The 12,274-nt window shown below is 37.3% G+C and overlaps 1 protein-coding gene across 6 annotated transcripts in view; it reads right to left on the reverse strand.

Moving 5' to 3' along the window:
* The window catches only part of LOC116255771 (coatomer subunit beta'-1-like), an 18,421-nt gene extending 6,168 nt beyond the window's left edge, over positions 1-12,253 (reverse strand). For 5 of the 6 annotated variants that reach the window (XM_050078231.1, XM_031631759.2, XM_050078232.1 and 2 more), the window contains exons 1-22: positions 12,112-12,253; positions 11,708-11,728; positions 11,466-11,527; positions 10,607-10,661; positions 9,804-9,840; positions 9,370-9,695; positions 9,149-9,280; positions 8,834-8,982; positions 8,609-8,677; positions 8,243-8,393; positions 8,064-8,129; positions 7,364-7,552; positions 5,703-5,843; positions 5,535-5,609; positions 5,166-5,342; positions 4,973-5,064; positions 4,779-4,895; positions 3,176-3,290; positions 2,997-3,068; positions 555-751; positions 325-418; positions 78-184 (exon numbers count right to left, since the gene is read on the reverse strand). In XM_050078231.1, coding sequence (XP_049934188.1) covers positions 78-184; positions 325-418; positions 555-751; positions 2,997-3,068; positions 3,176-3,290; positions 4,779-4,895; positions 4,973-5,064; positions 5,166-5,342; positions 5,535-5,609; positions 5,703-5,843; positions 7,364-7,552; positions 8,064-8,129; positions 8,243-8,393; positions 8,609-8,677; positions 8,834-8,982; positions 9,149-9,280; positions 9,370-9,695; positions 9,804-9,840; positions 10,607-10,661; positions 11,466-11,527; positions 11,708-11,728; positions 12,112-12,114 — 2,447 coding nt within the window. In that variant the 5' untranslated portion in view covers positions 12,115-12,253. The remainder of the gene's footprint in view (positions 1-77; positions 185-324; positions 419-554; positions 752-2,996; positions 3,069-3,175; positions 3,291-4,778; positions 4,896-4,972; positions 5,065-5,165; positions 5,343-5,534; positions 5,610-5,702; positions 5,844-7,363; positions 7,553-8,063; positions 8,130-8,242; positions 8,394-8,608; positions 8,678-8,833; positions 8,983-9,148; positions 9,281-9,369; positions 9,696-9,803; positions 9,841-10,606; positions 10,662-11,465; positions 11,528-11,707; positions 11,729-12,111) is intronic. The other variant, XM_031631757.2, reaches the window with a different exon arrangement.
* Between the last annotated feature and the right edge of the window lie 21 nt (positions 12,254-12,274).

Below are 12,274 nucleotides of genomic sequence, written 5' to 3' on the forward strand. Positions count from 1 at the left end.
ATCAAGAACTTAAGGTGAAAGTAAATCAGGAAAACATGAAATAAACATTTGAATAGACATTAAAGAAAGAGTAGCACCTCTCATCGGCAAGGCCAGCCTCAACTGCAAGTGCAATTTGCCAGTCATCAAACATATTAGGGTATTCATCTGGATCTGCCAATGACTCTGCAGCTTTCCGATTCACCTTCAGATCGTGGACATATAAGCAATTTTAGAATAATAATGTTTCTTTCTCTTTATGTAAGTGGTGACCAGGCATTAGTAAAAGCCAAGAATGGTGATACACATAAGAACCACGGGAATTATATTCAGAGAAAAGCAAACCTTGTTTAGGTCGTTCCTCCAAAGAGCCACTATTTCAGAAACTTTACTTGGAAGATAAGACCGTGCCATCAAAGCAGCCTCTGGTATCCTATTGCTGCAAAGTAATCGACAGGTCAGTCATTCAAAGAAGACAAATGCAAGAAACTTGGAATCCTAGAAGTACTAAATTGGGAAAAGTATAGTAGAATCCGGCCAAAAAATCTAATTTCAATATGACTGCAGATAGTTACCTGGCCACCAATAACTGAAGACACTCTTCCAATCTACCAAGCATGAAAAGGCAAAGGAAGGCAACATTATTCTTTCCTTGATCCTTAGCAAGTGCCACAAGATTTGACATTCCTTCAGCATCTCCAAGAGCTGAATAGAGAAGCAATAAACCACTCAAGTCCATTGCCTGGACCAAACATTTCTCTGCCATTTCTAACTGCATCCAAAAGCAAAAAAATGGCTGTCAGTGAAACCTCTCACAATTGTCAAAACTTGGGAATTTTAAGTAAATATTTGGCTCTGAATCACTCTGGAAGCATATATCTTTTGGTATAGAAAATTAGAATTATGTTTCCGTGCTATCCTAAACAGTTTCGCAGAACACTATCTTATAGTTTGCACCATACACAATGCCATAATTTATACAAAATGATTATTCATTTGGTAAACAACAAAAGCTCCTTACTAGGCAAAGACGTGACAACGTGTTCAAATTGTGGAAAGAGTGTCTAAGACATGCAATGAAAGGCCAAAAGGACAGCAAGCTCTCTTCACCAGACATTCAAACACACCCCAAAAGACAACATGAGAAGTAAAACACGAGGCATTCTAGCAACTGCAAATGGAAACATGAAATGACATAGAAGGGATCCAAGATTTCAACTGGAAACATCACCAAACTTCTGCTTCAGAAACAGAATCACCTGGAAGGGAAATGAGAATCACCAATACAAACAATGAGAAACAAATAGACTCTTTCCATGCCCTTAAATTTTTTCAACTAGCACAATCATACTCTTTGGTGTTCAATGAAACTTTTCAAGACTATATCTGTAAGGTTTTATCATGTGACCACTTGAACAAGACATGTAAAACCTGTAATAAAACTAGCACAGAGAATTAGATTCCACAAAAAAAAAAAGTCTAAGTCTAACTAACAGAAGTCATTAATTAATTTGTTACCCTGAAAATCATAATTTTTATTACCAGTATTTCTGGTATCAATAATCAATTATGGGATGCTTGATAGCCTTGAAAAGAAATTCAGGGTGTACTGGATTGGTGAATTTTTTTTCCTGCCAATACATCTTGAATCAAGCATGCCTGAAATTTTTCAAAAAAAAAAAATCAAGTTTTGTGAATTCAGAGCTTTAAAAAATTAGTAGAAGAGTATTGATATTGATCCGCCGAAAACTTAAAGAACCCTTGAAAGAGGTGAAGCTAACTTGAGTAAAGAAGAGACAAGCAAATGAGGTAAATTTAGCTCTCAGAAGTGCTAGGATATGAGCAGAGGCTACTAATGCTCTTTCATATACCTGATCCATCATAATAGTTCATCCACATAATTGCTACAAATAAAAAATTTTGTTTATACACTGGATTCTGTACAATCAAACAGAATCACTTTGACATGTAAGGAACAAGAGTAACAAGCAAAAAACTGCTAAATAAAATCCATCCCGCTCCAAAATATCACAAATACCACCTCGTCTTAGACATCCGCAGGGGAAACTAGACCTGAAATCTTCTTGCATTAACTTGGAATCATGTGAATCTAAAGCACCTTTTACTAACAAAAATGTAGTTGTATGCAAACGTAGAGTAGTAGCATAATGTACCAAGAAGTCCTCGGTCCCTATTGTTAAGAATACTAAAGTACAATTTTCATTAATAGCATTCAACCAACCATGTACCCACAGGCTTTGACCTGCATTAAATGCTGGTCCCTCTGCACAGCTAGAAATATTTCACCCATTGAAGCATCCCAGGCTATAAAACGCCCCACTGTGGTCTTAAAATTTGAGGATCATATTTAACAGCTCAGAAGAATGGTAAAATGTGTAAGAAGTGCAGGAGAAACAAAAAAAGAGAAAGAAGAGCAAGCATAAAAGTAAATGAGAAAAAGCATGAAGGGATCATACGGGAAGAAAGGGAAAAGAGAATCATAGAAATTTCCTGGGTCAAGTGAAATCAAACTAGTTTGAGCAATTTGCACCCTCTTCCTTTGGATGACCCACTATCACATCTCAAAAATGAAGAGTAGCTGCTTCGATACAAACTCCAGCAATGTTCTTCCCTTTCTATGTGAAAGCTTTTAAATCCATGATCGCAACTGCAATTTGGCTCAAATACAAGCAGGTGCAGGAACTGCCTCACTTTGTACCAAGCAAGATTTGCAATTAAATTTTAGTATGAAATGTTCTGCTTTGATATTTGTTATATTCATAGAATCTTATCACTTACTGCACATATTCTGCTTGTTTTCATTTAATGGATCATAGACGTGACTCTTTACATCATAATAGAAAGACAATACATGGTCAAATACCTTCTCACAGACACCATAAAAGTCAATGTTTGTATCATGCAGAAGAAAGGTATGTTGAAAGTTTGAAACACAGTTAGCTTGTCAATAGTTTTACACAATTCAGTCAGGCCCTCGGTGAAGCTGTGCAACTTACCCTCCCCTTGGACATTGCAAGTTCTCCCAACTGTTTCCATTTAGATTCACTTTGCACTTCAGTGGCAATAGCCTGTAAATTTGGCATATAAATTAGAGGGAATTTGAATAAAAATTCTATTTCCTACAAGAAATACTATAAAAGTCTATAAATTTTCCCAACGGGGATGTTTGGCATACCTGTGCTACCTCCAATCTTCCAAGTTGTACAGCTAGGTCAAATTTATAGTTAGGGTCCGTTGCCACTTCTAATGCATCCTCTAACATTCCCCGAGATTCCAAGAAACGGGCCACACTTTGACAAGAAAATCAAACAGTCAAAACAGAAAGTGAGTCACAGATCACGGGCATTAAATTTTGGTCAGATCGCACCACTTTTCAGTGTTTCCCTTTGGTTGGTCTTTCAGAACAAGAATTTTGTCATCTCATTCCGTATTGCTGGTGCAGATGAATGACACACTACCAAAGTAGTTGGGATCTGGCTGGGGACATTCTAATGGAACAGGGACCTAGCTAGGGCGGCTCATGACTCCACTGTGCCCGCTGGGCTCGAGCAATGTAACAGTGGATGAACAGGAAAATTTTTTGGCAGCCGGTTGATCCAGGGTTTTTCGGGTTCAGCGGTGTTTGCTAGGTTGAAAACCCAAAAACATGTTGCATGTTGAGTTTGTAGATCGGCAGCGGAAGCACACAGTTTTTTTGGGGAGTTTTGATCTTGATATATAGGTTAATGAGGGTTCAGGAGGCTCTTAATTACCAGATTAATTATGTTAGTGAATCTTCTTGGACCAACTAGTGTTTAATCCAACCCCTTGGTCTGGTAAATGGAGCTCTTGTTGGCACCAAATTCGCAGATTAAGGTACCAACTTAGAAAATTTGAATTGCTTTCATGTTTGCAAGTGAGAAAAATTTTCAACATATAAGCTACATATTGAAAGTTTCTTATGGAAGATTTTCTTTTGCTTGTATAACGTGGAAAAGTGGATCGATTGAGAAAGGGGACAGAGATGGCTATCACATGTTCTTTTCCTTTTCTCATCCATGTTCACTGTAGAAAGATTTGGATTGCTTGAATAACGTCGGAGAAAACTCTATCTTTTCATTTCTATTTTTCTTTTCTCCAACCATTTTCTCACTTATAAACACGTCCTTTAAGAAACGCAATCATCCAATCCTTTGGTAATTTATTTCCTGTACGACTGATGAGTTCTACTATAGAAAACTCTTCCTGATAAGAGAATTCTCGCATTCCTGCTTAGATAGTTTGGGTTGCCAAGAGAAGAAATTAAGTTTATGAGACTAGATGAAGCATTATTTTTCTAGCTAAAGGCAAATCTAAGTAATGTATTATCTTCTCAATGGTATACAATCATAAAACTTGTCTGTAGTTCATGGATGCCAAAATCACAAAATTTATGCAAGGCATAAATAAGGGGGAAAAATGTGTGGTGCCACATGATCAGTGCAACCTCATAATTGAGAGCAATGACAACAGGCGGCCTAAAGACAACCATGACCATTGGCTCAGAGAGTTTGAAGCCATGATATCTCACTTGGCAACCTGAGCACTTTAATGCTGCACTAGCTGGTGGCCATCTCAAGTGAACATTAACCAACTTTTATCAACCAGATAGGAAATTGAAATAAGAAATAATCAATTTTTAGGTATAACTGTTTGTAAAAAAAACCTTTGTTGAAAAGAAAATGTGATCATATGTGAGCCAGAGTTGTGGCAAAAATGCACCAACATCATTTGCCATTGGATTTTGTTCATAGGAATACCTATTGAGATGCTCCTTGGGTATTGAGGGTAATACTTCACTTGCACGTTCCAGATCTCCACGCATAACAAGAGTTTTGTACTCAATCAAACTGAGAAGCAGAGTATATCCCATAACACTGCAAACAGGAAAATATTGTAAATGGGAAGCCTAACAATGAAAGGATAACAGACAACAGCTTCCAGATGGCCTCACTTAAATTCTTTGTCTATAAGATAAACTCTACTCTGACTTGCAAGGTAACCAAGTAAGTACATTGGCCGATCCAAGTGAAACATGGTGGTTACCTGCAACATATTTATCAGTCAACACTATCACATGATAGTCATTAACAGGTTTATGCAATTTGAAGTTTGTCTAATTAATTGAAGCAGAAAAAATTCCACACCTCACCACCAACACAGTAATTCAATCTCCAAGTAGAGTTGTTGTAAATGAAACAATCTCCAACCCAGATTCCCGTTCGTACACGTTCATTCACTTCATGGAGAACCTCGAATGCTTCTTCAACACCTTGCTCATCTACTGAATTTCCACTATCTAAATGCATAGCCACAATGTCTCTCTGCAAGTTAGACGAGAACATAGAACTATCACTTCATAATAACATGAATTACATAACATATATCCAAATCTTCAAAATAACATTTTCCTATCATTAATATAAATTAGATATTTAAGAAATAGTGCGCAAGGGACAGCAACAAGCAGAACCAAAGACATGAAAAGCAAAACATATGCAACCATTTTAACGTACATTATATTTCAAAATGTAGAAGGAAGTATCACTAGCAATTGAAAGCAGATCCCCACTGTCTGCCCAATACAAGTTCTGTTGCAAAGATACACAGATTGTCAGAAACTGCAGCCTGTCGTCCATGAAATCAATTCATGGGCAAAATTGAGCACAATATGTTTCCCTCACTTTAACATTAACATCTATGCGACGGATAAGCCTACATTCACCCCAATCATAGAAGCAAATGAAATCGTTTGAACAAATTGCCAACAAAGTTCCCCCATATATTCGCTCTGCAGAAAACGTCGGCCTGATGCTTTTCTTCTCCTGAAATTTTACAATTATTAGCATTATAAGAAGCAGGTGTTCCACCACAAATATAGGTGTTCAAATCATGAACTCATGAAAGTCATCTAAGCATGGGCATGATACTAACTCTATATAAGTAGGCAAGCATGAACCCCCATTGAATTTCAAAATATCACAATTTCACAAATAAGATTCAACACTAGAAAGCATGTTATTCAATTGTAACAAGTTGAAACTGGCAGTCATAACTCATAAATTACTCCTATAACTGAAAAGGCGAAAGGCTAAGAGATTTTTGTGATATAATTCATATCATGGTATTTCAATGGCAAATAAAACTACAAACTAAAGTGACATAACAACCAGAAAGCCCAAGGCACAAGCAGGCTAATCAAAAAAAAACAGAAGTCCAAAAATGAGCCAAAAATGAGCATACACGTGTGTAAATATCTGAAATCTGAATTGAGTAAAATACACGTGTGTGTATTCGTGTATATGCAAAAGATAAATGTCTTGCAAGAGTATGAAATCTTAAAGTATCACCATGCATGCCTTTTTATTTTATGCATTATTTCTCCTTGTACTTCTTGTCTGTTAAATGCTATTTTTTCTCCAGACTTCTTGTTTGTGGAAAGGCTTCTTTGCTTCTCATCTGGTCCACAACAGGTCAATTTTTCTTTTCTTTCTGCAAGTGAGGTCACAGGGTTTTTTTTTTGTTTGTTTGGGAGCTCCTAAATGTGTATATTATCTTCAGCTAAGAGGAGTACATGTCATGCAACAAGTGAGCTATTCCTAATGATTTTCCAAGATATAGACAACTAGTTGGATTCCAAAATCACAAATATTCATCTGTTCTGTATTTTGAGAACAGAATAGTTTAATTAAATTGTCATGGAATAATTAATAATTATGTAATAGAACCTTCTCCATTTTTTATTTTTTAAGCCTCAATGACTTTTACTTCCTAGCCCATTTCTGAAATGCCTTAAATCACTTACTCTTGGTTCACAAGGATATGAGTAAACCCTAGCTTCTTGCTTCCACTTCCCATATCAATTCCAGTTCTTACTATGGCAACTTTAGGCTGCGCGCATAAAAAGGTGTGTCGGTTTAAGCAAACTAAGGATCTCAGTAGCATGGATTTATTAAAATCCATGCTACATGTTAAAAACCATGGATTTAAGGTCAGATGGGGGGAGGTAAGACCTTACATCCATGGATTTGAGATCCTAAGGAACTCAGATCACTGCGGATCTCAGATCCGTGGTGAAACAAACACAACCTTAGTGAGCTTTCTATGGATATTACACAACTACAATGTATCAAAGCATGTCTATCATCAATTTTTTCTCATGATTAGCAGTTTAAAATGAAAATTGATATCAAACCAGTACCCTATCAAAGACTGAATAGCAGTTTAAGATAAGAAGATTACTGAATCTCTATCAAGGATTTAACGTACAGGAACACAAATCAAGAGAGCAGTCACTAGCACAATCTGTAAAACAACAAACATAACCAATAAAAGGGACACAAACCTGAAAGTTTTTATTAAATATTTTTATTCTTGAGGTACTCTCTCTAACAGCATATTCTCCCTCAGATGACCAAACAAATTCAAGGGCTGAGCCAAAAGACCTGTTTCTCCATGCCAGAGCCGTGTAAATGATGTATTCTCCATCTCCACAGACCACAACAAACCTCCCATTTGGATTGTGCTTCAAACTCTGAAAAGATAGACAACCAAAGCAAAAAATGCCAACATATTAATTGAACTTTTATAGTCAAATCAAAGGTATAAAAGAAATAGGTAACAGCCAATCTGCAATATGAAAACAAAAAAGTTAGCATCTATAACAAATCTTCTATCAAACAGACCAACGCACAAATCAGTGGTTAATTCAGAAATTAGTGTGACGTACAAAATGACCATAAATAAAGCAGCTAGAAACGACAGAACAAAGTAAACTATCCATGTTTAAACTTTAAAGTACCCTGCCATATGATGGGTTATGAGAAAGAGCGATCCCAAGAACATTGAAGCAGCCAATAGTCTGTCTCTTGATTTTGAATGTACTTTCTTAATCAGGTCCAAACAGGATTTGATACTTATAGACATTGTTTTCTGGTTTCCAAAATTTAAGGGGCATTGGCAGGTAAAGATAAATTAACCAATACAGTATAAGAGAGTGAAATCATGGGTCCTTGTATGGCTATGTAAAGTAGTAAACTATCTACCTGAGGGTATAAATCACAGCTTCCCAACTCTTTAACAGCCAGAGGCAATCTCTCTCCATCTGTGACCTGAAAAGCAAGCACCACCACATAGGGCAACCAGACCACATCAACATAACCATGTCTTTCATGGAAGAAACTATGACACCCAAAGAAGAAACACAGCGAGGATGAAGTAAAACCTCATAATCTGCTCCAACGGCTCTGATGTTAACAGTTTGAATTTCGTTATGCTTGGCCCAGATGACCTTTCCACTGCTATCCATGCTTGCCACTGGTTCTTCACGGCCAATTTTTATCATAATTGTGCCCTCATCATATCCTATTACAACCCTATCATAAAGATTGAAGCCACAAAAGAAAATTCAATGTGGAGATGAATCCCACTGCAAAGAGGGAATTGGTCTTTAAAAATTAATGCAAGCATCAATCCTAAGCTGTCTGCATGTATGATGTCATGACAACTCATAATAAATCACCTTGATTCGGAAAAGAGGATGCCTATGCTATTCCCATAACATTAAGAATGTAGGAAAATATCAACTTACCGATTAGATCCTTTAATATAACCAACTGCCCAGACTCTCTCGAGGCCATAATTCAGAGTGTTCTCTAACCTGACCACACAGAAAAAATTTCAAAATAAGATCATGAGTAACCATTAATTAATTTTAAATTGCTCAATAACAATAATATATAATTCATTGGCATGGATATATATAGGTTCCACCGATTCATATTCTTGGAAGCAGTCAGAGAAGAGTTTGACCAACCTATAAGTAGTTGAATGCCATATGCGAACAGTCCCATCCTCAGAACCAGTAATGATGATGGGGAGCTCAGGGTGAAAACAAACGGCTGAAACATTGTGTGTGTGGCCTTCTAAGGTTTGAACACAACTTTTGGTTTGATAGTCCCACACCTGTTTCACACAATAAAAGAAGAAAAAAATATGAAAATCAAGTATAAGATCTAAATTGTGGTTCAAAGGGGCTGCTATGGGACCAGCACTATGAAGCATCTCCACATTTGATGGATCAGCATTTTGAAAGGATCCACCGGCACCCCTTTCAACTTGGGGATCGTACCTTGGCTGTATGATCATCAGATCCTGTAATTAGATAAGGTCGGTCTCCTCCAGTGAAGTAATCAACACAGTTTACCCCCTTCATGTGGGCATCCAAAGTGAAGTTAGGGTCTGGTGAGCCCAGATTCCATATCTGCAAGTAGGTTCAGATTGCATCAATAATAATATATGATCAGATCCAGAGAAAAACACATATCAGGTAAACAAAAAATATCAACAGACCTTGATTGTCCGATCCAGAGAGGCACTAGCAAAAGTGTTTGTGTCCTTCGGATTAAATGTTACTTGCATGACATAATGTGAATGCCCCTCGAAAACCTGAGTACACATCCATCCCTTTTCCCAATCCCAGAGCTTGATGAGCATGTCATCAGATGATGACAACACATATGGCAATGTGGGATGCACCGCCACGCACCTAATGTAATCAGTATGTGCTTCAAATACCTTCACTTTGTCCATGGTATTATAGTTATAAACACGAATTATCATGTCATCAGCGCCAGCAACTATCCACTGTTTTCGAGCTATAAACTTTGCAGATCGCACTGTAGAAAATATGAACAGGATACTCTTTGTTATGGTCAAAGCTCTTTCAAAACACTATCCATGAGAAATGTTAAAAACAAAGAAGGGAGAAAATAACAAAAACGTACCAGGAAGTTCCGTGACCTCAAATGACTTCACCATTGTCTGCATAAAGTAAAAGGAGTATCACAATAAGCCACGTCAACAAGAAGGGGAAAAAAAAAAGGCAAAGCGCTATAAATTAGATAATCTAGAAAACAACTATCCAGGAGATTTAACAATGTCCAGAAACCCTAAAACTCATAGCATAGTTGCAAGCTTATGCCCACAAACTACAATTAAGGAATCCATGTAAACTGAAGCTTTTCTTTGTTCAGCTTTTCTTGGAGTCAAATAAAAAGCTCACACAAAAAGGAAATAATAGGATAGACAGCAGAAAAGAAGATCCCTAGAACATTAACATTGTTCTATATAATGACAAAATATGCACTCAATGCTGGTGAATGACAGTTACAAGAGGCACGAAGACCAAACATCCATAATTTGATCTAAATGGTTAAAACTAAGTCCAACAAAAGAGAGTCTCCTTCTTTAGCAATGCGGGCAGAGGGGTGGGAAAGCAACAATAAAAACAATGGTTCTGTATTATATAAACAGCCAAACCTTCATTATGACATATCCATCTCAGATCACAAGAAAAAAGGCAAATTGCTGGATTGGAAGAGATGGAGAATGTAATATCAATCCCCTAGGTTAAAATAGTAAATCGTGTCCCCAATCAAAGTCATTTAAATTGCCTAAGCACAACAGCAAGGGACCAGACTGCTTTGTAAGAACATAGTTGATAAAGTAGATACAAGAAACTGGAATCGATTAAAAACAGAGGGCATCTTCAAATATAAAAGTGAGTAAAATGAATATAGTAACTTACCTGTGATTGATGGTTCCAGATGCAAACTGATCCAGAATAAAGGCTCGCTAGAATCCTGCAAAGGATTAAACCATGACTTAAGTTAAAAACCCATGTTCACAACACCAAAAGACACCGGTGAACACAAAAATATAATCTTTTTTTTAACTCTTCCAGTTATAGGCCCATGAGACTTTGTAATGAATTCAGAGGAAGTCAAAAATTTACACCAGCAACATCCCCATCATTCACGGCAACTTATGCTTACCTTTTCAAGTTATCCGAATCCAAGAAAACAAATATCTTTTTGTCATTGCTGATTTACTATTGATATTATCACTGCACTACTATTATGATTACTATCATTCTACGACCAAGCAACATCATCATCTCTTTGACCTGGCCTCTTGTACAAACAATTTGTGCAAATTTGACAGACTCGCATCACTTCCACTTTTATATAAAAACCATTTCGCCAATTACTGAAACAAAATTGCCCCATTCGTTTTATCGATATTTACAAACCAAGGCATCCCCTCCTCTTCAGAAAAACAAAAAGAACCAAGAAAGGAAAAATAACACGTAATTATGGGTGGGAGGGAAGAAAAACACATTAACATAATGCATGTCTATACTCTGAACTATGATTGAGATTTGAGAGTAATGAGATGCAAATTCAACACAGTTAAGTGGATAATTAGTTTTGGCATAAAATGTCATTAAGCTGATAAGCATAAGTCACTGGATACTAGTTGTTACCACATCTCCAGTGCGCTTGGCCGGTATTCCTATCCAAATATATTGTATTATACACCAAGCCATCCAATGATTGCGGTAAGAAGATAAAGAAGTGATCCAGAAGAATGAACGATATAATTACCATGGCTCTGTCGGATGCAGATCTACTGATTTCACTCTCTCGGATCTCTGAGCAAGTTTCCTCTGACCAAAAGAGAGACGTCTACTTAGTAAACGTTAAGTAAATCAATACAAGACATGAAAATATGCGTCACCGGTTTCGCTTAAAAATCATTAATAAACATAAATTGAAATAAAAGCACGCATAGTGCACGTGCAAATGCGCGCGCAATAACGAGAGAGAGGGAAAGAGAGAGATCGCACCTTAATTTCGAGCCTCAGCGGCTGTGCGGATCATCGCGAGGCACACCAGCAGGATAAAACAATGAAACAAAATGATCAGTAGCTGCTATAATCCAAGTGGAAACCGTATAAACGAACAAAACCGAACCGATCACCCAAAACACCGTGACAGTCGCAAAATGTCGCACTAAATCCGTGTCATGAACCCTATTTGACATCATGTCGATTGACATCTCCGATCGTATACTAGAATAGGGGTTTATCCCAAGAAACAGCGGAAAACAACCAATCCGACCTCAAAGTCATCAAGGTCGATGAAAATTGGATTGCTTAAACGAAAAACAATCACGCCTATGTCGGATCTGCGTCACCCTACTGCTGTAAGGGACACCCTTGACAGTGAAGAAGCAAGAAAAGAACCATACCATTTTGCTCCCCGAATGAGAACCAGAGAAAGAGAAATGGCGAATGAGGGAAGATAGAGAGAGAGAGAGAATCTGCGCCTGCACTAAAAGAAGCGAATAAACGAAGCGGGTCTTCGTAGTTTCGGTCGTCCTTCTCGGGTGTATTTCGGCTTTACACTTGTTT

This window comes from Nymphaea colorata, chromosome 6, assembly GCF_008831285.2.
Source record: "Nymphaea colorata isolate Beijing-Zhang1983 chromosome 6, ASM883128v2, whole genome shotgun sequence".
Lineage (NCBI taxonomy): Eukaryota > Viridiplantae > Streptophyta > Magnoliopsida > Nymphaeales > Nymphaeaceae > Nymphaea > Nymphaea colorata.